Source organism: Platalea leucorodia, assembly GCF_965183815.1.
Source record: "Platalea leucorodia genome assembly, chromosome: 9".
Taxonomy (NCBI): domain Eukaryota; kingdom Metazoa; phylum Chordata; class Aves; order Pelecaniformes; family Threskiornithidae; genus Platalea; species Platalea leucorodia.
This window is the reverse complement of record NC_138831.1, coordinates 20705515-20732711: the sequence shown is the minus strand read 5'-3', so window position 1 is coordinate 20732711 and position 27197 is coordinate 20705515. Positions and strand designations below refer to the sequence as shown.

Below are 27197 nucleotides of genomic sequence, written 5' to 3'. Positions count from 1 at the left end.
AAGGCTCACTGCAGACCCTCTCCCAGGCTTTTCTTCTCCAGAATTAACTCTGCTTGATTAAGTCCCCCCAGGCATGTTTCCCAGCCCTCTGAACTCTCTTCTCATGCTCTTCCAGACTCTCCCATTCCACATTGTTCAGCAGTCAGCCCCAAGCAATGCAGGCAAGACACAGCTCACGCTCCACAGGCATTTGCCTTGTTCGCTGCCCTGGGGATCAGCACCACTTTCATCACTGCTTCACCCCACCACAGCCCTTCCCTGCAGCAGGGGCCCCATCTCCCAAGAGCTGGCACCAAAGGTTTCAGAAGGGTCAGGCACATCCATCACCCCACGCTCAGCGCCTGAGCTCAGCCCTCCACCCGGAGTTGCACTAGGGAGGAAACCACTCAGAAGCCAGTTGTGTTAACAAGTGTGCACGGCAGTATATTTTATTCCCTGAAGACATGTTTTTAGCCAGTCCAGCGACTGAGGCTTCCAGCCTAAAGCAGCTGGAAGTAGGAAACATCACAGATTTGTACAGTAGAGAGTGCTGTAGTGAGGTCCCTCACCAAATCTGTTCCTTGCAGCTTGAACAGCCCTGCTCCAGCTGCAGGGCAAGGGGGGGATCTCCTGTCCCATGTCTCCAAGCTGAAGAACCCCAGACGGGTTCAGCCCCATCAGTCTCCCTCCTCCCCTGAAGGGAGCTGCTCTTCAGCACTTCTTCAGGCCATTCCAAACCCTCAAATCACTAGGCAGACCAGTTACAAAAGAACAAAACCCCCTACAATCTCATTAAAAAAGTAGAAATTAATAAACGAGTTTCACACCAACACATGCCAAGAAGAGAGGTCACATCAGCACACTGATCTCCCTGCTTCCAAGCAGGGCAGGGGGTCACCCCCAACACCCTCCTCCCCAAGTCAGCGATTTCAGTGCCAAGCCTGCAAAAACACAGTGGACTTCATGGCCCAAACCAGGACAAGGCAGAACATCCCCCAGCCTTGCCTGTGGGTCTCCCCAACCCACACAGGCCCCGCAACACAGGGAAGCGGATCGATCTGATAAGGAACATGCAGCCACCCTGCAACAATGTGGGCCAGGGCTGCTCTGCCCTGTGCATGTTTCTTCCTCCAGGAAACTTTCTTTGAACTATTTACACCAGGTACAGAGCTGGTCCAGGTCCCTTCTCCCTGCTCTCGCTCCAGACTGACATCCCGGATACCCTTCCCGCACCTCTATCTTGTGGCTGCATCCAAGAAGTGCAGTTCCACCTGGTGTCAGAGAGCCCAACAGCAGCAGCAACTGTAGAGCTCTGAGCAGGCCAGAAGATGAGAAAACCCTGTTTATTCTGCATGAAAATAGGAGGAAGGAGGGGTAAAATGAGGGGGGTAAATCAGTCCAAGCATTAACCAGAGGCTTGGTCTCCTGTTGGCTTGCTATAAGGCCAGGATTCTCCCCAGGGCAGCTCGTCTCACCCACAACACAGCATCAGTGCTTTGCAAACAGTAGCCCCCGGCACAGTAGTGGCTGTGCGTTGCTTTGTGCCAGGCCCTGGGCAAGTGCGCTCTGCCCTGCGGCCCAGCCGCTCCCCGGGAAGGCAGGGGCTCTCACTGCAGGAAACTGTCCAGTCTGGCTTGGCTGCTGCTGGAGGAAGGTGCTGAGGGAGCTGCAGACGCTGGCCTGGAGACGTTCTTTTTCTTGCTTCTCACTGCTAACGGACGGATTTCTGCCAGGTTTGTCTGGAGGTGAAACTGTCAAGGAAAGTACAGACCAACGCCCCGGGGGCACAAGTGATCCAATACCTGCTGCAGACTAGCCTGAACCACAGACCTAGGACCTAGCCATGCATTTGCACCCAAAGAAAAACTCCCTGCCGGAGAGGCTCGGCTTTGCCCCCTACTCACAGCAGCAGAGCTCAGGCATGTTCCTGTCCCAGGAGTCAAGGAATGCTTCCCACTTTTATGCTACCCCCTGGCACACAAAACAGCGTTTAAGCATATCTATTAGAGCTTCAAGACCTACCCCGCATGTCAGAGCCAGGACACTGTGCAGGGAAAGGCACAGCAGCCAGAGGCTGCAGCCTCCCAAGGCAGAGCAACCCCAAGGGAAAAGCCCTTGGAGCAGCAAGTCCTCCTTAACTCACATGGCATCATATAAATCCTCAGAGACGCAGAAGTGCCAGAAATGAAACATCACTGAACTGTAAACGGTCTTGATCAGCCACTTGCTGCAGCACTGGGAGGCAGGCGCAGGCCATGCCAGCAGAACTGCAGGCTTATGCAAACCAGCACACCTGCAGCACTCGGGCTTAGAGAAATGAGCTGCTCCTCCATCAGCCATGTGCAAGGGACAGCACTGGGATGGCTGCCCACCTCCTCCATTCACCTCAGGCTGGCAGCACTGGTACGTGTGGCCCCAGAGATCTGGCGCAAGCATCTCCCTGCCATTGGGTACTTCCACCCCTCCACAGTGAGGACACAGGAGCAGCAGCCCAAGGCTTCCCAGCCGATCATAACTTCCAGGCCATCACTTCTTCTCTGCTTCAGCCTCCTGGTTTTCTACAAAGAGCAAAAACCCCCTCAAAACCAGCACCAGGAGCAAGAGCGGTGTCAGAGCCATAGGTGTACCACACACCCCTCTGACAGCACTGCCTGGGGAAGGTAGGTGAGGGGCAGCCTCCGCAGGGGAGAGGACACTGCTCCTGCGCGAGGAGTGGGAGTCAGAGCAGCTCCCCACCCGCTGGGTGAGCTCAGCCCAGCCATTCCTCACCCGCTGCAGGGCTGCCCACCAGGACAAGCATGGCCGAGCAGCAGCATCCCACAGGAACAAACACTTCGGCTGCACGGCTGGCTGGCAGGCATGCGTCCAGGAAAAGGCTGGGCTACACTGCTGCTCAGAGATCCCAAGGGCATAGGCAGTCCCTGCAAATTGTACTGATTGCTTCTCTGAAGGAGCCACCACTGATAACACTCTCAGCAAGTTCAGGTCCTTGATGCCTTTGCTGAGCTCAGAGTCAGATAGAGAGAAATCTGATGGTTCCTTGAGGATCCCAGCCCATTTTTGGTTGGCTAGGGGACTGGACTCCTCAAGATGGCTGAGACCAAAGAGGAGGAACAGAGATGAGGTCCCCACAGCATCACTACTGCCATGCGAGCTGCAGGAAAGGATACAGGCTGTATGAACTTTGTTCTGCCTCCCAAGCCATCATAGCCCATCCTCACCTAGGAGAGAGAAAGAAATGAGCCTGGAGCAGCAGCCCAAAGCCTTGACTACCTCTTCTTGTGTTGGTTATGTGGAAGGGGGAGCCTTGCAGGCCACAGGTTCTGGGGAGGGATTACAAGCACCTGGAAACACTCAGTACTTGTGTTAAGCCCTCACCTTTGGAAAAAGACAGATCCAAGGGTATTAGTAAAGTTCGGGTACCTTGGGCACTTTCTGAAGCAACCTGAGCCTTCCAAGCAGCAGGAAGACTTAGGATTTTGTCACTGGGACTGAGGAATATGAGGAAAACACCCCCAGCTCCAAAGGAGATGGAGGAATGGGACATGGAGGGCTATTTAATCTGCTGCCAGGAAGGGAATGAGCATCTGTCATCCCTGGAGCTCTGCAGGACTGGGAAGTAGCCAGGTCATGCTCCAAGATTTATTTTCCACACACTGTATGTGGGAAGGTAAAAGCCTGATTTGCTTCCTCCTGTAGGGTCACTTCAGGACAGAGGCATGCAGTGCCAGCCCTCGACAAGCTCACCAACTGGACAGTCATACTTACAGTGCCCATGTTGTTCTTGTGGGGACCCAGCAAGCTACCCGAAGATGGCTTCTTGGAGACAAAAGAGTTCCTGATGAATGCTGGCAAGAGGCCTTTAAGAGCATCATCCTCCAGATCATCTGCCCAGTTCTGTCCCACAAAACAATGAGGAAAAGCCCTTTAACCAGCATGATCTGAATTTAGTCCACATACAGAGAGCACTAATAACACAGACAGCTATTTAGGGTAGTAGTTACTGCTGTACCACATGTCAGGCCAAAGAACAGCAGCTTCAAACCTCCCACTGCGGCTCATGTGGAGCAGTACCTGGGAGGCAGGACATAGCACCCAGCAAGCCTGGGAGAACAGCCCCCTTAGCTGACCACACAGCCCTTGTGGTCACCCCCACGTTGTGTTTTCCAAGCACATCTGAGGCAGGATAATCAGCAAGAAGCACATGGCTCCCCATCCTCCCTCTCCTGCCCAATTTCAGGAGGCCTGAGGCAGCAATACAGTCTTTCTAGGAGACTGTCAAGCAAAGCACTTTGAAGCATGTACAGTGGTTCTACAGATGGGCCAGTCTACAGTCACACTGTCTCCTACATGGAGAAAATGGGTCCTTTATCCCAAGCTTATTAAGAGCAGAATCAAAGAGGCGATACAGTAAAATCAAGATTAGTCCCTTTACCTCCACTGTTTCCTTCAGAACTTTCTTCGCCAGATTTACCACAGGAGGCCTGTAAGAAGCCCAAGGAGCAAATCAGAAGAGATTTATTGTTCAAGTGGAGCTGGCAAGGACAGACAAGGCCAAGCAAATGATGACGAAACTTGCAGCACGACATTAGGCAGCTGGAGAGCTATCTGATCTCGCACAGCAACTTCCAAAGAAGGACGACTTTGATCTCCTTTAGAAGCAGAAAGAGGAGGGAAAACTCACGGCTTTTTATCCAGCTTCTGCCTTTTTGCAGGGCTGAAGAGAGATCTGCAGGGCTGATGTTCAGGGGTGTCCACGTCAAAAGTAGCATCTAGATTGATCTCATCGCTGTGGGCTGGGCGGTGGAGCTTCGGGTGCCGCAGTTCCACAGGAGCGGGGCTACAAGACCATGCAAAGTGTGAGCCATCAGGAGGCCAATGCCTGCCACCCAGCAGACAAGAGGAAGACAGAGCTGCACGCTACGCGATTGAGTTGCAAGACAGCAGTGGGACCAGGATCAGAGCCCCATTCTGCTTACAAGTCACAGAAAGGACAATCTGAGTCCGAGAGTTTATAGTCAGTGTCCCAAACTACTGTTCACCCTCAAATGGCCTGTGCTATAGCAGCAGCACCCTGAGCTCAGGGAAACGCAGTGGCACACTGCTGCTCTGTGTACACAGCCCAGCTTGCTGTACTGGGGTAATAGGACAGGCTCCTCGAAAGAAAAGGCTTGATAAAAACAAAAGAGATGCCATTTTTCAGGCTAGGTTCCTCTGCCTGGCAAAGATCTCCAGTCCTCATACACCAGAGCACACTCACTGGAATGCCAACTCGGGGCCAACCAGAAGAGCAGCTTTAGGGTTATTTCCCTGGCAGGACATAGTGCCAGAGTTTGTCAAAACATAGCCTATTCTTCCTTCCCTTCCTGACTCAAACCCTCCACAACACACACTTTTTCCAGGTAGACCGAATACCATCTTGGCAGCAAGAAAAAAAAAAAAAAAAAGAGTAGGATACAAGGAGCAAGACAACCACGCTACTGCAATGCCTGCCAGACTAGCACGTCTCTGCCTCCCCAACTAACTAAACTGTCAGCTCTTACTTTGGACCTGCCAATCCATCCTTGGCCTGTATCCGAGGATGCACATCACTAACCTTTCAAAGACCAGTCGACTGAGAGTCTCTCTGGTTACAGATGGGACTTTCAGAGTATCCTGCAGGATGTCTATTTTCTTCTTCAAACTCTGGAGGGAAAAGGGAAAGCAGACAGCAATATAATGGAAGATTTAGTAGCAGATACTTTGCCACTTCGCCATAAATCAGTATCAGGTGGAGCTCAGAGGTGGGGCAGATAAAAGAGGTAAGGTGGGCTGGGTAACCTAGTCACTGAGGAAGAGCCAGCATAACTCCTGGCTTTGCAGCTGCAGGCCATGGCCAGCTGCCAGTTACTGCAGACCAAGGAATGATATTCTCACCAAGATCTCCTTGTCCGCATTCTTCAGATCCTTCTGGGTGCTTTTTAACTCCTCCTTCGTCTTCTCCAACTCTGAAACTGTTTTCTGCAGCTGCAGAACAAACACCCCCAAACAGGAGAGTGCTGGTTACAACACGTAGGTAAGGGAGACTGCAGATCCCCCATGAGAGCAGTATGCTCTGCAGCACATGCTACTTTCCCCTGTTTCAGGGCTCTGTTTTCCTGTGGCAGTCTGACCAATCTCTCCCATATCAGAGCAATCCAACACCTGCTCATTTCCTCAGGCTGCCTGCAGAGGGATCTCCAGGGCTGCTTGCCCAACACAAACCTTCCTATAGCGTTTCCAGAGTATTTATGCCTGATGGTGACAGCTTTTCCATGCTTTAACACTTGGTGGCTGCATTCTGAATTCCTGCAGGACTTTGGACACACCAGAGAACAGGAATTACAAACCGCAGGCTGGAGGATGGTTGTGCATCAGCAGTACTGGCACACGGACAGGCCTGATTCAACAGGGAAGTAATCCAGGACCAGGGGTTGAGAAGTGGTCTGCTACCACATCAGAGACGTTTGTGGGTTCAGGAGTCTGGGCCAGCCCACAAAGCATCCGTACAGTCAGCTCTCCGTCAGCCAAGCCCAGAGCCCTGAGTGCACTGACTCGGATCCTCCTGACCCAAGCTGGTGACTGCAGCTTGGCACAGACTCAGCCAGAAGCAGGCCGATTCCAGCAACAGCACCTCGTGTAGGGGGTTAATTCACTTGGGGAACAGCACAGCAATCTGAGAATCTCCTCCATTTGAGACGACCACAACAGCTATGGCCAGGTAACAAAAATAGGCCAAATCCACCCACAGTCTCCCGCTTTGTGAGCCTGGATGCGGGCATGCCCCAGGGAACACCTGCGCCTTGGAGAGCAAGGCTACACACACACACTTTTTGTGGGGACTTGCTACCAAAACTGACAGAAGGCAATTCCCAACTTGAGCTAACAGAGTCCAGCCAGGCCTGGAGCAGGGGGAGGACAGCAACAGAGGCACATCAGCAGCTCCAACACTGTGCCAGGTCAGGACCAGCCCAGGCAGGCTCTGTGCAGAGCCACCTGCATGTCCTCACCGCACCTTGGGGACCTCTCCTGCCTGGACCCAACATCACATGGGAGCCCTGGCCCAGTTCATTTGGCTGAAGGCATGAGGCTAAGTGTGACTGTGGTTGTGCCAAGCCAGGGCTAAGCCCTGCTCAACTGGTGCTGGCTCCAAACCCTTTCCCACCTTCCTAGTGGCCCGATTCTGCAGCAGGAGTGGCTGGCAGCTGAGCTAGTTCACGCTCAGCAGTGTGGCAGGATAAAGGCAGTGCTGCTTCCAGAGCCCAGTGGAAGCAGCAGAGCACCTGCGTGCTTCTGCCTTCCAGTCCAGGCTCCCTGCCAAACTCTGGCTGGCTCTGCACATGCTGCCCCACCAGTGTCCCCAGAGACCACACTCCTGACAACAGCCCATGAGCCACTCGCTCACCACAGCATCACATCCTGACCCAGAAACCTCAGCCTGACCCTTCCACACCACTCGCACCACTCAAGTAGTGCTCAGTGTGGGAGGAGGTCACTGCAGAGGGCTTGGGCCACAGTTATTCACAGGGATCTACAGACCAGATATCACCCCGGCAACTCTCACTCTCCCTTTACCTTGCTATTGACAGAAAACAGCTCCTTCTTTAGTTTCTCTGTCATCTCACTAGAGATCTTCCGAGCCTCCTTCAAGTTTTCATATTCCCTGCAAAGAGACCAGAAGAGTCATGCTGTTTACAATAGGATTGAGCTAGAACTTCTCAGAGGCAACCCAAGACCCTTAATTTGAAGCTCTACAACTGCAGAGCCACCAGAGAAAGCCCAGGAGGCACAAAGCCCTTTAGGGAACAGAGCTGAGCATACTAACACTGGCCAACAGTGTGTCAAACATACCACTACACCATGCAGGAGAAAAAAAGCTGCATAGGATACCATGCCTGAGAACAGGGCATGAACAGAATTCACCAGCAAAATGGAAACTGGATCCAGAGACATTTGAGCTGCCAGCGGAAGACAGACAGACAACAGAGCAGCCTCCATGCTGGCAGCAAATAGGCGACTTTGCTTTAAGTGACTTTTCAGAGACTTCACACTATTGGCCATGCACATTCATTCCCAATTACACTACAGGGACACTTGCCTCATTACAGCTTTGTATCAAAGCTGCAGTTATTCAGCTGCCACCAGAACGGACCCAAAGAAGCTGTGGTTTTGCCCAGCAGGACCAGATGGATTTCCAGGCAGGGGAGGGCAGCACTGCAGCTTTGCCTTGCCAGAGAACGCTTGAGGCCACAGCTGCACAGTGCAATGCAGCAGAGGGTACAACCCGCAGCCCCTCATCCACTCATTTCACCCCCAGGCGTGAGAGAACAGAGGGAATAATAATCATCACCTCATACGTACACTGACAACTCTGGAGACAGTTCCCATGGTGACACGTATGTCACTACAGTGACAACAGGAACAGTTCAGTGTGACAGGCCCCAATCTAGGCCCCCAGGATCTGTCAGTCAAAACCCAGTGGAGGCCCAAACAGGCAGCAAGAGCCCCGCAGAGCCCATGTGCCTGTCGGTACTCGGCAGAGGGTTCTCCCTGGGCACATCCAGGACAGCAAGAGCCGGCTGTGCCAAGCCTGCAGCACCTACTTTTTCAGTGAGACACAGTAGACTGCAAGCTGTTCCACCGCTGCCTGCCCGACTCCCATCTCTCTGATCATCTCCTCCACTTCAGGGCGCTGGCTCTGAAGCAACAGCTCAATCCTGCACAAAAAAGAAAAAATACCTTCAGTACCTTCAGCTCATGAGTCACAAACAGAGCTGGGAAAGAGGCTGGAGCCCTGCTTCCCCCCCACAGAGATGGTGCAGCCTAAGCTGCTGCTGCAGGTACTCCAGCTGTTGTGGCAGGGAAGGGAGAGAACTGTCCCACCACAAGCAGGGCTTTTTGCTAGGGAAGAGTAGCGCTACGTGAACAGACTAGAGAAGGGGCAGCTGTACACACATACTGCACATGGGACCAATGGCCCAGCTCTTGGGCCTTACAGCCCTGTGGCTGACAGTTCCTGGGCTGGGATTCTGCCACAGTGTCCTCTGATAAGAGGAATGGCATGTAGCCACACTGAAAGCACTAGAGATGAGGCCAGTCTGTACAGAGTACCACGTCTTGCTGCTGCTTAGAGAGCGCAGCCGTCTGGAAACATAGCGGGGGCAAGAGCACAGACGGGCAAGGGCAGGCCTGCTAACACAGCAGTTTCCAACCTTACGGGGTAAGACGACCCAGCATGTGGAGGTGGATGTTGCAGCAGGAACAGCAGGACCCCTCCCTCCCTGAGAAGCGGACAGGCACACAGCCCAGCCTGCAAGGCCCAGGGAGAGCCCAGGATCTCACCGCTCCATGGTTCTCAGCTTGTTTCGCAGGCGGCGGGCCTCCTCCTTTGAACTTCTGTTATCCTCCTGCTGCTGCTCCAGGAATTTCATCTGCTTCTGCAGAGAAGCAAGCGCACACAGACTGTTAGGAAGGCTCCAGGGATTGTTAGAGAAACATCCTGGCTTATGCGCACTGCGGGCAGCTGGGAGCATACATTGGCTCTTAATGCTATCACCACCTCAGCAGCCCAGGATTACGGAGAGTTTAGCTCCCTCCCTGCTGCACCCCTTGCTCTGCTCCTTGCAAGCGCAGCAGGGTCTCAGTGCTAATCGCAAGATGAGTCTGGCACTGAAACTGTGTCTTAGCCTCCCTTCTGCTGTGAGCGTTTGTGGGGTTGTGCAGTACCCTGTCCGCACCGACAATTTGTTTTTCAAAAGCAAGGGAGTCTATGGCAAGCAAACCTTGCTATTGCTTTTTCCTCCATGCACAGCTGATCCCTTTGCTTTAGCCTCCCAATTCTCCTTACCATTAGCTGCTTAAAACATAAATAGGAACACTGACTGGGGCTCTTCTGGGAGAGCTCAGCCAAACCAGACACCCACTTCTCTCACCTGCCTGAAGAGGCTGCAAGCCTGTTGCAGCCATCACCTTTCCAGGCTCTCCAGTAGTTGGCAGCAGTAACAGAGAACCTCAGCTGAGCTGAAAAAGCACAGATCTGCAGTGTGGCAGAGGACAGGGGAAAGCTGGCCTGAATTAGCACCATTCCAATGCGTCTGTGTTGTCTGGGTTTGCGTGTGCTCTAGGCCTGGTTTCAGCACAGCGCTGACTCCAGGGAGAGGCCTGGCCAAAGACCATCACCTCGTAAAGCTCCCTTCCACACAGAAGTTAAAGGATTTTATCCGCTTCCTGCCACAGAAACCAAACAGCTGTGAAACTGCTGGGACTTTGCAGAGGGACAGTGTTGCAGGCTCACGTGTTACTCTTGCTTAAGCAGAGCCCATCTTCAGCTCTTCCTGACCAGAGTTCTCTACGCTTCAGATCCCCAAAGCAGTGTTTTGTGCCACATTGGAGCAGAGTCCCCAGCCTCAGACAGCCTGAAATGGCAGCAAACTCTCACACAAAGGTTCAACAGCAGCTGACAGTGCTAGCAGAAGACAGGAATGGCTTGCAGCCTGTGTGCTTGACCTGCATCACAGCTAGTTAAGCCTGTATTTTCACTGCGGAAGTTTAGTGCTTTAATCTTTAATGATGCAGTATAAGACAGCAGTTGGCATTCAGCTGGGAAACCCCGTACACCACAGAAAAGATACCTCCAGGTCCTTAATCCTTCTGCCCTGCCCAGCTTTCATTAAAAGGACTTAAGCATAAACAGAGGGTTTTGCAACAGGCAAGATAACCAGAGAGCCTTCTCCTGAGGTGCCAGGCAGGAAAGCTAAGCGCAGAGATGTTGAGTTGAGCAGCAAGCACCAGCTTCCACTGTCACAACTGTTTCTGCAGGAGTAGGGAGCATCAGAAGTATCCTGCCACTGGTACAGCCAGGATCCCAGGAGCATCTCTGGCATGACACATACTCAGGCTGCCTTTACACCCAAGCAGATTGGATATAATCCCATGGTCAGGCAAAAAAAGTTGTGCTGGCTCACAGTAAGGCTTACCTGGCATTAATTCCTTACCATCTCTCCTTCCACCCTGTGACAGCACCACATTGCTAGTGTCAGGCAGACCTCCTGGACCAGTTCCTCCCAGGAAGAGCCCAGCAGCAGGCAGAATACAGCAAGATGACCCTGCAACCCATCTACAAGCTGTCCCTGGGCCACTTGGCCTTGCAGGTCAAGGAACATGATGCAGTTTAGGCTATTGGGCCAGGCCCATAGTCCAAGAGGCAGAGATCTTGGGAAGTGCAGTTGACCCCTACCCTGCCTTTCAGCCTGCCGCTCACAAGCCCACCTGCCTCAACCCCATCTTCTTGTGACAGGCACATCATCTTCACACAGTGGAGACTGCCTATCCCAGCCCACCGCTAAGGCAAAGTCGCTCTGCTCACTACAAGACATCCCAACAAAGCAGCTCCTGCTCTTACCCTCTTCCACTTGCTGTTTACGCACAGTACATGACTACACACTGAGTCACTGCATGCTGAAACACAACAGGAATATTTGATCCCTGGACTTCACATATTACTAACCTAACTGAAGGAAAGCCCTGGCAACAGAACAGAGACAAGAGAGTTAGCTGGATCAAATCCCACTCAGCTGAAGCCTGCAAGTCCCCCTCCATATATTTCAGTTTGATTTCTCCTCCAATCAAACTAAAACTAATTTTCCTTGAATCCCGCCTGGCCTAAACCCATTTCAGAAGAACATTCTACCACAGGGAGCCAAGTGTTTCGGCAATGGGGCGCTGGGGCCAGTTCCCACTCTCGGTTTATGCTGCTACCTTTATAATCAGCACTGCCACTTCATTAGCAAGGCTCAGCCAGCATCCCCCAGGCTGGGCTGGCGTCTCTCCCTCACTCCGGCCGCCTGTGCCTTGAGCATGCAGCCACTTGTAAAAGCCAGGCCTGTGGCTTGCCTCTGAATCACTCCCGGGTGGAGCAGCTCAGGAGCTTGAGACCAGTGACACCACTCACTTTTGATTAATAAACCCAACATGAACACCCAGCTACACTGCCCTTCTGTCATTCAGAGATCAAGGAGATGGGAGTCTCAAGGCACCAGATCCAAAATCCCACCAGCACAATCTCTTTATTAGCAGGGCCTGTGGAGATCTTCAACAAAACTAACACCGACTGTGCAATGGTTAGTGCTGAAGTCCTGCCAGGGACAGGAAAGGTACCTTGAGAGAGGAGCACAGCATCTCTGTCTCTCCCAGCACCTTCTGGAGCGACTCTATTGTGGCATTGCGCACATCCAGAGTGTCCCTCAGCCCATCCACAACAGCCTGGCACTCCCGCTTTTCTTTCTCTGGAAGAGAAAAAAAGAGAAAGGTCATGGCCCGGTAACCCAGACTTCAGCTGCCCCACAGCAGCAGGAGCACAACAAACAGATGCTGCTTGCAGTCTCAGGCTCCAGGCTGCTAGGAGCTGGCCGTTCCTGTAGAGAGCCATTTTCCTAAGTGCTGTCTGCACCAGGGTATGTACTGAGCAATTGCTTCTCCCAGTGCCAGCAGGCTTCAAGATTTTCTTTACTAAAGATAACAAGTTCCCTTTAATAGCTTTCCAGTGCCAGCCCTGCTAGCATTAAGCTGATGCATCTTAACTCTTGCATGCTCTCACAGCCAGGCTTGCACAGGGAAAACTGTTCTTGAGTTACACCGAGCTGTCACAGAGCTGGAGAGCCAAGCCCCCAGCCCACCCTCTCCACATGGAGCCTCACATGTGGGAAAGCCCTTCGGGAGCCGTCGGGCAGCTGCGTACAGCAATCCACCATGCTGCTGCGTCACCACGCTGCTGCAACTACCCTCACCACAGCACCTACGTCAAAGGGCAAGAGGCAGTAAAGCAGAGCTCTGCTGGGCACTGGGGACTTTACAGGACATGCGACAGCTTAAGTAGATTCCCCAGAGTGCCCACTTTTTGCAGGTCACAAAGCCCTTGAGTCCTGTTGTCCCTCCCCACACAGGCAATCCAGGAACAAAGCACATGCCTCTGACCACCAGAGAGAAGGTGGTGGAAAACATCAGATTTCAATTTGTTTTGTTGAGACAAGGGAAGAACAGCTCACAAAGCAAGAACCATCATCAGGAGCTGACAGACCTGTGCAGGGAACAGCCAGCAACACTGAAAAGCTCAAAGCAGTTGGGCAATGAGGGAAAGCAGCAATCCCTCCATCTAACCCTGCTGAGACCAGGGTAAAATCTTCAGCTCAGCATCTTCTGTCTGTGCTAAAATCATCCACAGCTCCAGCCTAACAGTAGTGGAGAGCAAATCAGTGCCTTTCCAAAAAGCTGTTTCTCCTTGCAAGCAATCCAGTTTCAAACTGTGCCACCACATCCCATGGAGGCATGACCTGCAGTGCAGCTTCACGGCTCAATCAGACAGTAGGAGAGCCATGGGACTGGGGAAGAAGAGAGGAACGTATCTCAGCAGAAGCAGGCAGGTGGCTAGGGAAACACAGATTTCTTTCTTAGCAAAGCATTTTTTCTCCATTGATCTGAATAACCCTTCCTCACCAGCCTGGAGATGCTCCCCTGCATTTTCAGGGACTCCACATCCACCAAAAGAGTTAGGGCTTCCCCCTCCTCCGTTCCCAGCTGCCCAGAGGCAGATGGCAGGAGTCAAGCCTCCCCGTGCTGCAGGAATGAGTTTTCAGCTCATTCAGAGTGCCTCCCACAGCGCCTGCTGGGTCTGCTCAGAGCTCCGCACCTCTAGAGCCATTTGCAAGCTGATCAGAGACTGGCAATTACACAGCTCCTCTACAGCACATCTTTAAGCGAAGAATTTATACACAGGAACCACCAGAGAGCAGAATGCCCACAGCAAAGGAGGCAGGAGGTGGGAAGGAGCTTCTCATTTCCAATATGAAAAGAGAATGGGACAGGGAATGTCAAATCCAACCTCTACTCACCAGAAGTCGAGAAGATGAGCAGGCCTTCAAGCAGTTTCTCTTGGATAACATCCTAGCAAGAATCCCAGCCACCTTCCCCAGAAGATCTGGCTCTCTACCAAGTCACTAAACTCAACCAAGCTGGCAAGAGAACAAGCCTCAGAATAGAGACATGCAGACCATCCAATTCTGTTCTCAGGCTAAGGACTGAATCTTCAATCTACTGGCTATTCATGTCTGTCTCGTGCACACAGGGAAGGCAGAGGAAAGACGACTCTCAGGGCGTGGGTGAGCCCCCAGCATTCTTTAAAGATTTTTTTTTTTCCCCCCTTCTGCTACTGTGTCTTTGGATTTCTGTCACTCAGACTGACATTTTCCTTTCGCTGCTCATGACTCATGTTCTGATGACAGGCTGCCTACAGACGATGCTTAAAACCCATCGACAAGTCTCCAGGGCTTTTGCTTTTCCTGCCTCCCTCAAACATCCTCTAAAATTAAAGATGGGAAAATGGAAGCGCGCACACACACTGAACTCCGTCTGCTCTTCGCGCGACACATGTGGCACTGCAACAGCCAAACAAATCCAAAGCCTTCCCACTGCTGCTTGGGCACCACTTTTACCCCCTCATCTGTTAGAAGGAACAAGCCTTTGCCATATGCAGCTGTGAGTTTCCCAGTGAGGAAACCAAGGGTTTTGCTTTCAGCAAGCCTGCTCCAGATATAGCTGTGCCGCACTTTTGTAGCTTGTGATTAGGTGGAGGGGCAAAAAATTGCATGTATCTCTAAACTTGCAGAGAGCTCTGCAGTTACAGCAGAGCTGGGCCAGGCTGTGGACTCAGGCTCTGTCACACCACCTTTGTACAGCTTCAGGTGGTCTCGCCCCAGAAATAGCTCTGAAGAAGCTGCTCCAGCAAAACAGTTTGCAGCCTGCACCATGCCCGTGCTGGGCTCTGCACAGGGGTTCCTCAGGCCTGGGCAAGCCACCTAGCACAGACAGAGCCCAGGACCTGCCAGTCACGGGCTGCCAATCACCCACCGGCTGCTGGAACTCACCTTTCATAGAGAGCTGAGCCTTCACCTTGTCCAGTTCATTCTGAAACACAACACAGAAAACCCAATTAGGAAATGTCCTGCAGAGGAGCTTTCATCAGATCTTAAAAGGACGCGAGAGGTTTCTCAGCAGGACATTTGCACTGGCTAGGTGCTAAGAAGAGAAGGCAGTAACAGCAAGCACCAAGTTACAAGCAAGTACTATCACAGGGAACGCAAAGAGCACCTCCAACTGGCATTCTTCAGGGGGAGAAGAAAAGATCCCAGTTTTGTCTTAGCCCTGTCAACCTTGTGTTTCTCACACTGTCAGTCATCTTGTTTTAGCTGAATAATTTTGGAAGGCTCTCAGGGAAACACAGGAAATCAGACAGGAACAATTTTTATAACATTTTACCTAAACAAGGCAATAAGGCAGGGATGTTGCCAGACTAACTGGATTGAGAGTTGCTTTGAACTGAAGTGAACTTCAATCGGGTGCAGGTGGGAGACAGGAGGGCACATCCAAATGTCTGAAAAGGTAACCAAGCATACAGTCAAAAGGCACCAGCTAGCGTTCTGACGGACGCTGAAGTCACTGCAGTTCAGGATGCTGATATAAGCTAACAGCTCAATCAAATGGCCATAAACGGGTCACCGACAAACCAATCCATACCAAACTGAGGGCACATAACATCTGGGGAAGGTCAAATGTTTCTAGCACTTTCATCAAGGATCAGAAAGAGGCAGCAAATGCCCCATAGTTTAAATTACAGATAATGAAGTGATATGACTTATGAACACTGGCAAATAGCCAAAGGAAGTATACAGGGGTTACAAAGAAGGGCAATATATAAATATATATGTGTATATATGTAAAAAAATAGAGAGAGAAATATAGACAGGAAAGAGTCAACAGAAGATGACTTAAAAATGCTGTGTTAGAGAACTGCAGAGGAAAGCACATAACAAGTCAGGCAGGAACTGCAGTGGAATAAAACCACAATAAAATGCCAACACAGTACTGAAGCAGAGCACACAAATCTGTGCAACCCAGAATGCTACATGCAAATCTGAGCTGAGAATAGCAGCACCAGTGGCCACGGATCTGACGGGACCAGAGCAAAGCTCTGCTAGTGTCAATAAAGGCAGGAAACAGAACACGGGACGTAAAGCTCAGTAAGCAGAAGGGACCAAATGCAAAGCCTAGCAGAGCTGACTTGGATTTGCCCCCGTGGGGACAACAGCTGGAGGGCTGACATGGAATTAATTCTGCTGCAGGAACTATTCTGGAGTAGCTTCCTCAGAGTCCTATTTAGGAACGATTAGTGAGCTCACAAGATGTGCTAATTAGCACGATAGCAAAGAAGTCCTGGGCTACTGCGGGCAGCTATGTAACATTACCTCATTCACTAACTTAATCTGAAATCCCTCATCCTCCACCACTGCTCCTAAAGGCTTCTCCCAGTTTTCACTCCTCTGATAGAAGCCCTCCTCTCTCTGCCAGCCTGAGCTCCAAGACCACACTTTCCTATGATCAAATGAGTATATCCTGACCACAGACAGCTGTCCTCCCAGGTTTCTACCCTCCCTAGCAGGTTTGCAGGCAGGAATCCTCCTCCTCCCGCCTCCTTTTTGCCAAGCTGAACAAGCCGAAGTTTCTGAGTCGACTTCGGAAGAAGAGCTCTCCGCTCCCCAGATCACAAGCAACTGGAAGTGTCGGGTTCCAGACAGCCTCACCGAGGTGTTACACCCCAAAACTCACACTTTTTCTGCTCTGGGAACAGCCACATGGAGACTGTTCTGATCACTGTGGACCATCTTTAAGAGCAATACAGGATAAACTCAGGCTCAGCACCCAGAAATGCTTGGACATGTCGCAGCGTTCAGCCTGTGGTCTGCAGCTACTCCAGGGAACCAAGTTCCCTTTGGTGTTTCAGTTGAAACTGATGCCTGGTGGTGGGAAGCAAAGCAACCCCAGCACTCCCTTTGACTGCAAACATTTCGGAGCAGAAGAGTGAGGAATAGCACCAAAGGCAATTATTATCCAAAAGATCATTTGGATAATTCTGCAACAACAGGAAGAGGTTTCAGATTATGAAGGAGCTCTTCCGACCACTTATAATTGGGTACATATGACTGGTTCTCAGAAGACCATCCCAAGCTTGTCTCCCCAAGATGACAAGCAGACCACAGCTACGCACTCTGCTTCCTAGCACACTGAAGCATATTCCCTTGCCCCAGTCCAACCTTCTCATGGCAGGAGGCCAAACGCTCATTTCAGGACATCTGCAGGCTGCAGAGATACAGCTCCAGCTGATTGCAGAGCTGAGTACCACTCTACACCCAGGCTCTTGGAGGGACAGGCAGTGGTTGGCAACAAACCCTAGATTTAGGGGCTTTTTGAGGTGAAATCACTTCTGGCTGAGGAAGTAACCAATTCTTTTTGCAGACAGAACTCCAGTCTAAATGGACATTAAATCCCACCCACAATGGCCGCCCACATTCTTAAGGTGCTCCATGTCCTCCAGAAACAAGGCAGGACACAACATGGAACTGGTGATAAACCAGCAGCAACCTGTATCAGTGCACAGGGCAGTAAATACCCATACAAACCAACTACGCCAATCTACACGAAAATATTTGGTTCTTTCCCACTAGATAGTGACCTCAGCACTCTCATTAGGAAAGCTGCACACTCAGGGCTAGGTATTGCTCTGACGGCCACTCAACAAACTTTGTAGGAGCATGATGAGTTACCATCAAGCTTGTTGTGCAGGAGCAGCTCCGCAGTCCTGCCCTCGAGGAAGGGAGCTGTTCTTCAGCACAGCCTGCCAGCAGGGGAAGGCTGGGGGAACCCATCTTAGATCCTGGGGTGGGGGTGAGAGGGAGCAGAAAGGTTTTCTAGGGCAATTTTCTCCAGTCAACCCATTTCTGAGTCACTCATCTATTTACACTTGCGAGAACAGATCTGAATATGTAAAGGCAATGTTTATCCACTCCGAGCCATTACTTTGCTTCTAGGGCACACAGCTTCAAGTGCCCAGAGATACTTTTTCATTTCCTCAGCACACATACTTTGGCCTTCAGTTTCCTTATTAGCAGTCTTCAGGAATGACATTATAGTCTGGCTGGCTTTATTTTAAAAACATACGATATACATATAGCATTGTCATGGCAACTGCTAATTATGGTAATTGCTGCACATGCTGATTCTAAACACGAGAGGGTACAAGCATCCCGTTATACCAAGGTCAGCCAATTACCTTTTTTTTTTTTTTGGAAGAGAGAACTCCAAGACATAAGAAGCCATGCTTCATCCACACTAAACAAAGGAGGAGGACAGAGAACAGCCGCTCTGCGTTCATCCTTTCTCACCCCCAGCTCTCCACACCCAAGGGTGGCACTTGGAGAACATCACCCAGCACCCCAGCTCCAGCCAGCTTCCTCCCACAAGGACCCAGCCTCGGCACTGTCCACCACTGCTGGTGCAGCTTCAGGCAGCCCCTTTCCTAATTTATCTTGGGGAACCAAGACTTTATCACCACCCTGTATAACTTCCTTACAGTCTGTGCAAACAAACCTACCTGCAGAGAAGGGAGGAGGTGGCGCTTCCTCTAACGGCCCCTTCTTTCCAGAGGGGTTAGCAGGGCTTGCGTGCAACCGAGCCACAGACACCGGCAGCAGTTCACTGCATTTGGGATTTCCTTCTCCTGCCTTTTGGAAAAAGCTCTGTAGCCTCATCCCCAAGGCTTTGAGACCCAAGGAAGAAGCAGCAGTTGGATGTTTATTTGATGCTGCTTCAGGAGGTTTCCGGGTAAGGTGAGAACCAGAAGGAAGAGCAGTGAAGTACAGAAGGCTTCTTGAGTCACCACACAAGATTTGGTCAGGGGGAACTCTAAACCACCACACAGAGACTTCCGTACAACAGAGCTGAGACTGGGCAAGGACCAAGAGGGAGAACAGAGACAGGCAGGAGACGCTGATGCGCTTCAGGTCTGAAACACGAGCACAGCGAGCACCAGCCCAGGAAGCAGCTGTTGGCAGAGGACCAGCGGCCCAGGCCACGCTTCCAAGATGCCAAAGCATCTCACAACAGAAGAACCACCCAGTCAAATTACCTGCAAGGTCTCTGCATCCGGTGCTGTCTGCTCCTCCAGGGCAACATCAAAAAACAGCTTATTGATGATGTGTCTTTTGCTGACCTAAACACAGGAGACAGAAGAGGCTGATGGGCACAGGTATGGAAGCACAATGGACATGGAAGACAGATGGAGGGGGAGAAGGTACCATCTCGTCACAAGGCCATGAAAGCCAAGTCAGATCACATGCTTGACACCATTAGCAACGATACTCTGCTTCGGCTCATCAGCGCAGCAGCGGACCCCCCACTCAGTTTTTAGGAGCGCGACTCCAGCCAAGCTCCTGAGCCGCAGCAGAAAGATTCAGACATTTCTGAATCAAGCGCAGTCTGTTCTCTGGCAGCTAAGGCCGAAGCAGCTGACGCTGAGCTAACATGATGCCAAATCCTAAGACAGAAGTACGTGCTGCTTTCTGCAGGCAGAAGGTGCTGTAATTGAATTTGATAGCTCTCCACACCTCCCCCATGCAGTTACAGCTTTGTGTTTTAAGTATTATATACAGTCATGACACCAGCTAATTGCTTAGTTACTGCTACATAAGATGTTATTTCGCGATAACTCCATGGTAACCCAGAGATGTAAGAGGCAGTGAAGAACAGAGGGAATCAACAAGTCAGGGAAGGAACAAGGGCCAAGACCTTGAGAGGAAGAAAGAAGCACGAACACAGAACAAGCCCAAGCTGCAGCTGGCTAAAAGCCTACATCTGAGCGTGAGGCAACATCTCCTGCAGCCGCTACATGCTAAGACCTACTGGCAGCATCAAGGCTGGTGACACAAGGGACTTCAAAGAAGTTCAGGTCCCGATTAAGCCACTGGATCCCCAAGCCTTGGCTTCCCATCTCAGAAGCAGAGCACATCCTTCCCTCCCTCCCCAGCCTTTGCTTTTCTCAAGGAAGGGCCGAGTGCTGCAAAGCAAGGACTCAATTATAAGGACCACGTGCAGCAGAACAGGCTGCTTACCTGATAGCAAGCAGCAGGGTACTCTAGAAACACAAGTCATATGTCCTGATTAATGCCTTCCAGCCCTTTATCATTATGCCAATACTTACCCAGCCTAAATAAAAGCCATGAAAACCCAGAGACCCTTTCTAGAGAAGCTACAATACGGACAGCAGCAGGGCACCCTCAGACCACCCCTTCTGATCAGAAAGGTTGCTGAGGGGAGTTCACCCTCCAGGCCTTTGGGGAGAGCCTCAAGTGACAGAAAACTCTCTCTGCTTCCTACCACAAGCCTTTTCCTCATATCACCACAGGCCTAGGCCACAGCTCACTGGTGCCGTTTGCAGAGCATTGTGCCATAGAAAGACAGAAGCGTACATGGGTGATGGTTTTACCTGGATTCTGCACTGCGGGCAAGTCCGGCTCGGTGCTGTGTCAAACCACTGCATGAGACTGAAATAGGAAAAGAAGACATACCGTGAATCCTTAAAATCCAGGAGTGCTGCTCCCAGGGACCACCCCCCAACTCACCAGGAGACAGCAGGATGTGACTCCTTTTTACCAACTAAAAACAGAAACACAAACGTTTAGTCCAGAGGTGCAGCTAACGGGAACGCCGTGTTCCAGCACACGCATTCTACCTTCGCCTCTGAGACAATTCCCAGCTGAATTTAGTGTGCCAGCTTATCTTTACCAGGGCAGAGTTTTTACAGAGCTCAGATCTCCCTGGGAGAGAGTGTTTGAAAAACCGTAGCTTCGCAGGAGTGAACAGATCCACACATGGAGCGGCACAAGAGCTGCTATATCAGGATATGACAGCCCAGAGATCCCCAGTTTGGTCAGCTCCAACGGGTGCCATTGACACCAAACACACATCTGCGGAGCGAGGGAGACCGGGCCGGTCTCTGCTCCGAGATGATGAATGCAAACCTGTCGGGCTCCCCAGGAGAGCTACTAATGCATTTTGCAACCAAGCCATCACGTCACACTCGGAACAGTTTATTTTTGGAGCAGGGTAACAATCTGGAGCTGGCAGGTTACGTTTGGAAGCTCTCCCTCCTCCGCTGGTTGTTGGAGGAGAGCGAGCCCGAGTTGTGCTGCTGGTTAAGAAGTGACCATCGCACCTGCAAGCGATGGTCCCTCTCCACATTAGCTAGCCGGAAAAGCAAATGCCTGCTCCCTCCCCACACACTGAGAATTTGTTTCCTCAGAAGAACCATTTCCTTCCAACATAAACACTTGCAAAACCGTTCCAGCAAAAGCATGAAATTGCCTAGGAGGCTTCGCTCATAATCTTAATGCCACTCCTTCCAGATAAACACCCTGTGTAGGAGCAATCTGCTGGCACCGGCCCTCCTGGAGAAGGGAGACCGAGCGCCAAGACAGCCGAGGCTCCTGCAGCAGCTTCATGAGCTCCTCTGGACCCCTGCAAAGCCGAATCGCTGCCGCTACGGCTCCTAAGGCGGCCAGGGCCTCCACGCCCTCAGCGACCGAGCCCGAGCGGGGGGAAAGGGAGGTCGCAGCCGGTACCGGCCGCCCAGCGAACACCCAAAGCCCCCCCGGAAGGGAGCAGCCTGCGGGGAGCCGCCGGGACGGCTGCGGGCGCCGGCCACGGGCTCGCCCCGGCTGGGGGGAACGCGCCGCCCTACGGGGCTGACACCGCACACCGGCAAGCGGCTGCCGGACCCGGCCGGAGCACCCGCCCCGCCCCGCTCCCCCTCAGCCGGCCCCGGGCCCGCTCACCAGGCGCGGTGGAAGGTGTGCCCGCAGGGCACGGCCGCCACGTCCCGCTCGTTGTCGAAGAAGTCGGAGCAGATGGTGCAGTGGGCCCGGATGGGCATGGCGGGGCCGGAGCGGCCGGGCCGGGACGCGGCTCCGGTACCGGAGGGGCAGTGTGGGGCTGGGCGATTCAAATCCGGCCGCGCGCCCGCCGCTTCCGGCCCGGCCCGGAAGTGACCTCACGGCCCGAGCGCAGGCCCCGCGCCCCCGCTCCGGGGCCACGGCCGGGGGCGGGGGCGGGGGGGCGTGTCCTGCGGGCGGGGGCGGAGCCTCGCCCCCCCCCGGGTCTCCCTGCCCGCCGCGCCCGTGTACCCTGAAGCCTAACGACGGCAGCTGGGCCGCGAAGCTCCTTCCCGCGCTACCACAGGGCCCCGCTGCCCTTACTGCCCGGGCAGTAACGTCGCTCCCAGCCTGCCCGGGCCGCCCCGCCTCACTCAGCCCTGGCGGGAGCCGTGCCACGTACTGCCGGCACACGAGGCAGGCCGCCGGCACCCCGGGCCCCACAGAGAGACAGGGCAGGCGGCGCTGGTGCTGTCTCAGTTTGTCCTCAGCGGGGTCTTTATTTGCCAGAGATACAGCGCGGGGGGCGCGGGGGGCACCGGCGGCAGCCGCAGGCAGAGCCGGCCCTGCAGGCATGCAGCTGCGAGGGAGGGAAGCGGGAACCGGGGAGGAGAGGGCACGGGGGGGGGGGGGGGCGGCATTTGGGATCCTCCAGACACGACGCGGGGGGGGCCGTGTGGTTGCCCCCCGGGCGGGGGGGCCCCATGCTCCCTCGCCCCCTGCAACGCGTCCCCCCCGGGGCCCAGGGACGGAGAGGGGGTGCCGGGTGCTCCACCCGCAGGGGCCCCCGCTCCGTCCCCCATGGCCTCACCCGCGGCCCCGCACATGCACGCGTGTCCTGGGGGCCCCGCACCACGCCCCCCCAGCCCCGCAGGGCGTGCGGCCGCGGGGGCTGCCCCGTATCTCTGGGCATCCCTGGGGGGGGGACGGCGGCAGGGGACAGACTGAGAGAGCGGAGAGGGGGACAGACCGACCGGCAAAGCACCGAGGGGGCCAGGAGGGGCCGGGGGGGCCAGGGAGGACGGGCTCCATGCAGGGCTCTGCCCCGCGGCCGGCTCTCCGTCGGGGCACGTAGAAAAGGGGGCGCAGGCGGGGGCGTGGGGGGGACCATGCCGGGGGCTATGTACAGAGGGGGGGGGGCCCGGGGGCTGCCGCCGCCGCTCAGCCGGTCTGCTCGCTGGGGGACTCAGTGGTGGTGGCGGTGGCGGTGGCAGTGGCAGCCCCGTCCCCGTTACACGTGGTGGCGGGTGGCGTGCTGGGGGCCGGGGGCTGCGCGGTGGCGGGCGGTGTGCTGGGGGCCGCGGGGGCCGCAGTGTCCGTGGCGGCAGTGGCAGCGGTGGCAGCGGTGGCAGCGGTGGCGGCAGCGGCCGGTGGTGCCGGGGCCGTCTCCGTCTGCTCGGGCGCCCGCAGGCGTTTCATGAGCGTGGTCACTCGCACGGCTTTCTGCGGGGGGAGAGGTAGGGGGCCATGGGGTGTGGGTGCTCCCCTGCCCCTGGGCCCCTCACCCGGGCATTGGGTCCCCCACCGGGGATGCCTGCTGGGGGCTGGTGGGGTCGCAGGGGCTGGTAACAGCCCCGTGATGGGGCAATGGGCTCGGCTGAGAGGGGAAACTGAGGCACGGGGCCCCCCCCACCCACCTTCCACTTGGCCCGGGCGAAGTTCTTCTCAATCTGGGCGCAGACGCCGTCCTTGATGTTCTTGTCGGAGGCAGCATTGCCAGAGATCCTGGGGAGGCGGAGAGGGGTGAGCGGCCCCCACCAGCCCCCCCCAGCCCCCTGCCCAGCCCCACCGCCCCTCACCACTCATGGGAGATGGCCTCCTCTGCCGTGATCCGCTGGTCCTGCTCCACCTCCATCAGGCGCGTCACCAGCTCCTTGGCTGGGGGCACAGGGGGGAAGTCAGCACCGCAGGGGGACAATATGAGACCCCGTGTCCCCCTCCCTGGCATGGGGCTCACCCGCCTGCGAGATGTCGTCCCAGTATGGCGGGTCGAACTCGTAGTCCCCAGCCAGGATTTTCCGGAAGAGGTTCTTGTCGTGGTTCTCATAGTCTTCCTCGTCTGCCTCCTCATAGAAGGGGGGGTTCCCCGAGAGGCTGGGGGACGGGGCAGGGGGCTCAACCTGGCCCCTGGCCCCTGGCCCCCCACAGCCACCCCAGCCCTCGTCCCGCACTCACAGGATGTACATGATGACGCCGATGGCCCAGCAGTCCACCGGCCGCCCGTACCGCTGCCGCCCCACCACCTCCGGAGCTGCGAGGGACAGGAGAGCGGCCCTGCCCTAGGGTCCACAATCCCCTGGCCCCTCGCCCCCGGGGTGACGGGGAGCAGGAGGGACCCGTTGGGAGCACCCAGGATAAGTCCCCGGGGTGATGGGGAGTGGGAGGGACCCACCGGGAGCACCCGTGACTATCAGGAGGGACCCAATGGGAGCCCCCAGGACCGGTCCCCAGGGTGGCAGGGAGCATCAGGCACCTGCTGGGACCCTGGCAGTGCCACCCACCCCCGTGCGCCCACCCAGCTGGTTCTCACCCACCCAGGTACTCGGGGGTGCCGCAGGGCTCCTTGATGAGCCCGTTCTCCAGCTTGGCCAGGTGGAAGTCGCTGATGACGATCTTGGAGTTCTTCAGGCGGTTATAGTACACCAGGTTCTCCAGCTGCCGGCACAGGGGCTGTGAGCGCCGGGGCGGGGGCCACGCCAGCACCCATGGGTGCTCCCACCCCACCACCACCCACCTTGAGGTTCCTGTGGACAATCTTGAGTGAGTGCAGGTAGGCGACGGCCTCCAGCACCTGCCGGATGACGTTGCTGGTGTCCCTCTCCGAGTAGTAACCCTGGTCCAGGATCCAGTCGAAGACCTCCCGGCCGGTGGCCCTGCCGCCAGCAGCTCTGCTGAGACACGCCCCCCCGCGGCAGGGGCACCCGCAGCCAGACCCCCCCATGCCCCCCAAACTTACAGCTCCAGGAAGATGAAATACTCCTTGCGGGTGATGTAGACATCCACCAGCTGCAGGATGTTGGGGTGCTTCACCCTGCAGAGCGACGGGGTGAGGGTGAGTGGGGGGTCCCTGCTTTGTCCGGCAGCACGGGAGCTCCCCCAACCCCAGCACTCACATTTTGAGGATGATGATCTCGTTTTTGGCCGCCTTCCGCACTTTCCGCCCGTCCCGCTTCAGAAACTTCTTGCAGGTGTACAGCTTCCCCGTGGTCTTCTCCTTGGCCCGGAAGATTTCGCAGAACTCCTCCCTGGAAGGGCGCCCGCAGCCGTCACCCCCCCAGGGACCGCCGAGCTTGGGGTGCTCGGGTGGTCCCCGGTCCCACAAGCATCCCCTCCATCCCAGTGGTGAGGGGAGATGCTGCGGGGTGGAAGGAAGCTGCGGCTAAAAACCTCTTGGGAGCAGAGGCGGGCAAAAAAAAAAGTGCAGTGAGAAGGAATCGACGTGGAATAAACAAATTGATAGGGAAGGGGGAAAATTTGCTGATTCAAAAGCCCCAGCCCCGTGGCAGCTGGGGTAGGACCTGCTGCGAAGCTGCCTGTGCCGAGGCAGAACAGCAGCACACCCCGACATCAATGCGAGCGCGGCGGTCGGGAAGAAAGAAGGGGAGATGCGCCGGTTGCCTGGGGATGCTGCAATATTTCTGTTCTATTATTAATGGTGCTCGAGCCCATCGGCTGGGCAGGAGCCGTGGGGGAGCCCACGGGGGGCACTCAGCACCGCTCCGGCAAAGCCTTTCACTTTCCAATCCCTCCCCGGCTGCGCCAAAACCCTCATGGCCGCTGCCCTGGGTGCAGGGGAACTGGGACCCATGGGCTTCGGGACAGGCTGCCCAGAGGATGGAGCAAAGCTTTGAGAGCACCCAAAAAGGTCCCCGCCGCCACCCAGCCAGGCGTGACCCATGGTTAAGCGGTCCTGGTGTTTCAGAGACCGATGGAAAAATTTCTGGTACGTGTTTTGGGGTCAAACCACTCTTAATGGGTCTGAGGGTTACATTTTGTGGAGCGCTTCCTAATGGGTCCCCCAGCACAGCAGTAAAAGTTGGCGGGAGGCAGCGATGCTCCACTCGCCCCCTAAGTGAGATCTGCCCTTTCCTTTGCTGGAGCGGAGCCCTCCTGCTTCCTGGAGCGCTCGGGGAGCTGGGATCGCACGGAATTGCTGCAATCCCCGCAGATCTTGGGGGGAGGAGGGAAGGACACGGGGAGCCACCCGACTGCAGCCAGCAGCAGCAGGGAAACCTTGTTGCCCTCCTTGGAGCCAGCAGTGAACACCCCCATGTGCCCGCCAGAAAGAGGGCTTAATTAGGGAACGGCCACCCTGAAATGCACCCTGCCTGTCCCAGCTGGGGACCGGCAGGGCGCATTGCGCTGCTCCTCAGCCCGGGACACGCAGGCAGTTGGGGTCCCCGGGGCAGCCCCGGGGCCGGGGAGGCACCAACTCACGTTTTGATGACCTGGCCCAGGTCATATCTGTCGGTCACCTCGGACGGCTGGTTATAATCTTTCTTGTCTCCCAGAGTCACACAGCCAAACGGCATCGCAGGGCCCGGTGCTGGCAGGGCAGGGAGAGGCGGTGAGCGCCCTGGCACCGCCGGCCCCCCCGAGAGCCGCGCCAGGCCCCCCCTGAGCCGCACTAATTAATGTAAAGCCTGACAAAGCGCAGCGGCTGCTCGTGCTCCCTGGCTGCTGCAAGCCGCTGCGTGCCCAGCCCCACCGATGTTCGTCCATCCCCGCGGCGTCCAGCCGCTCTGCCTGGGCTCTGGCTGCTGGCACGGCCACAAGTCGGCTCCTTTGGCTCTCGTTTGCGGATCATTAATGATACATAAGTAGCCAGGGCTAGCGCAGAGCTCAGAGCACCCACTGGGGAGGCAAGCAGAGGCGAACCAACCCTTTCCAGCTTCTCAGCCCGGTTTTGCCCCGCGGTGACATTTCTGTAGCCGGGGCTTCCCCAGGCGGAGCACCGTCGCACACTGTCACATGTGCAGCGACTTAACACCAGCCTCAGCTTCCTGACTCTGACCAGCCCCGACGGCCTCACTGCAGCACCGCGCAGGTGGGCACCGCGGTTCGGCAGTGCCAGCCGTCCTGCTGCCGGCAGCGGGCAGGACACCGGCCCCAGCACGTGCCGGCTCCTCCGGCCTTTTAGAAACAACGTTTTGCCCCTTGCTTTCCTGCCGGGAACCCTTCGAAACCAGACCCTACTCAGAAGCTTCCCAGCAAAAAAGTGGTCCCATAAAGTTATTTTTTTCCCTTTCCTACCCCATTACTGAGAGGGAGTTTCAACTGACGTTATTTTCTGACAGCTCAGAAGGAGGAAGGGCTCCCAGGCCCCCCCAGCCCTTTCAAACAGGCCCGAGCGGGACCCCACGATGGGATGCTGGCACGGCACTGGAG

The 27197-nt window shown here is 55.1% G+C and overlaps 2 protein-coding genes across 2 annotated transcripts; both read right to left on the bottom strand.

Moving 5' to 3' along the window:
• Window positions 1-1586: 1586 nt before the first annotated feature.
• On the bottom strand, window positions 1587-21811 carry TRAIP (TRAF interacting protein; the record flags this gene model as incomplete). Its single annotated transcript, XM_082321515.1, has 15 exons — window positions 1587-1718; window positions 3150-3200; window positions 3748-3876; window positions 4415-4463; window positions 4664-4819; window positions 5576-5664; window positions 5896-5985; window positions 7573-7660; window positions 8601-8714; window positions 9340-9434; window positions 12154-12281; window positions 14916-14955; window positions 19010-19093; window positions 20366-20423; window positions 21714-21811. 15 exons carry the CDS (start codon window positions 21809-21811, stop codon window positions 1587-1589), a joined length of 1401 nt encoding a protein of 466 aa, XP_082177641.1.
• A 1159-nt stretch (window positions 21812-22970) lies between these two features.
• On the bottom strand, window positions 22971-26341 carry CAMKV (CaM kinase like vesicle associated; the record flags this gene model as incomplete). Its single annotated transcript, XM_082321842.1, has 10 exons — window positions 22971-23252; window positions 23447-23534; window positions 23609-23687; window positions 23767-23903; window positions 23985-24060; window positions 24344-24464; window positions 24544-24682; window positions 24766-24840; window positions 24923-25054; window positions 26247-26341. 10 exons carry the CDS (start codon window positions 26339-26341, stop codon window positions 22971-22973), a joined length of 1224 nt encoding a protein of 407 aa, XP_082177968.1.
• Between the last annotated feature and the right edge of the window lie 856 nt (window positions 26342-27197).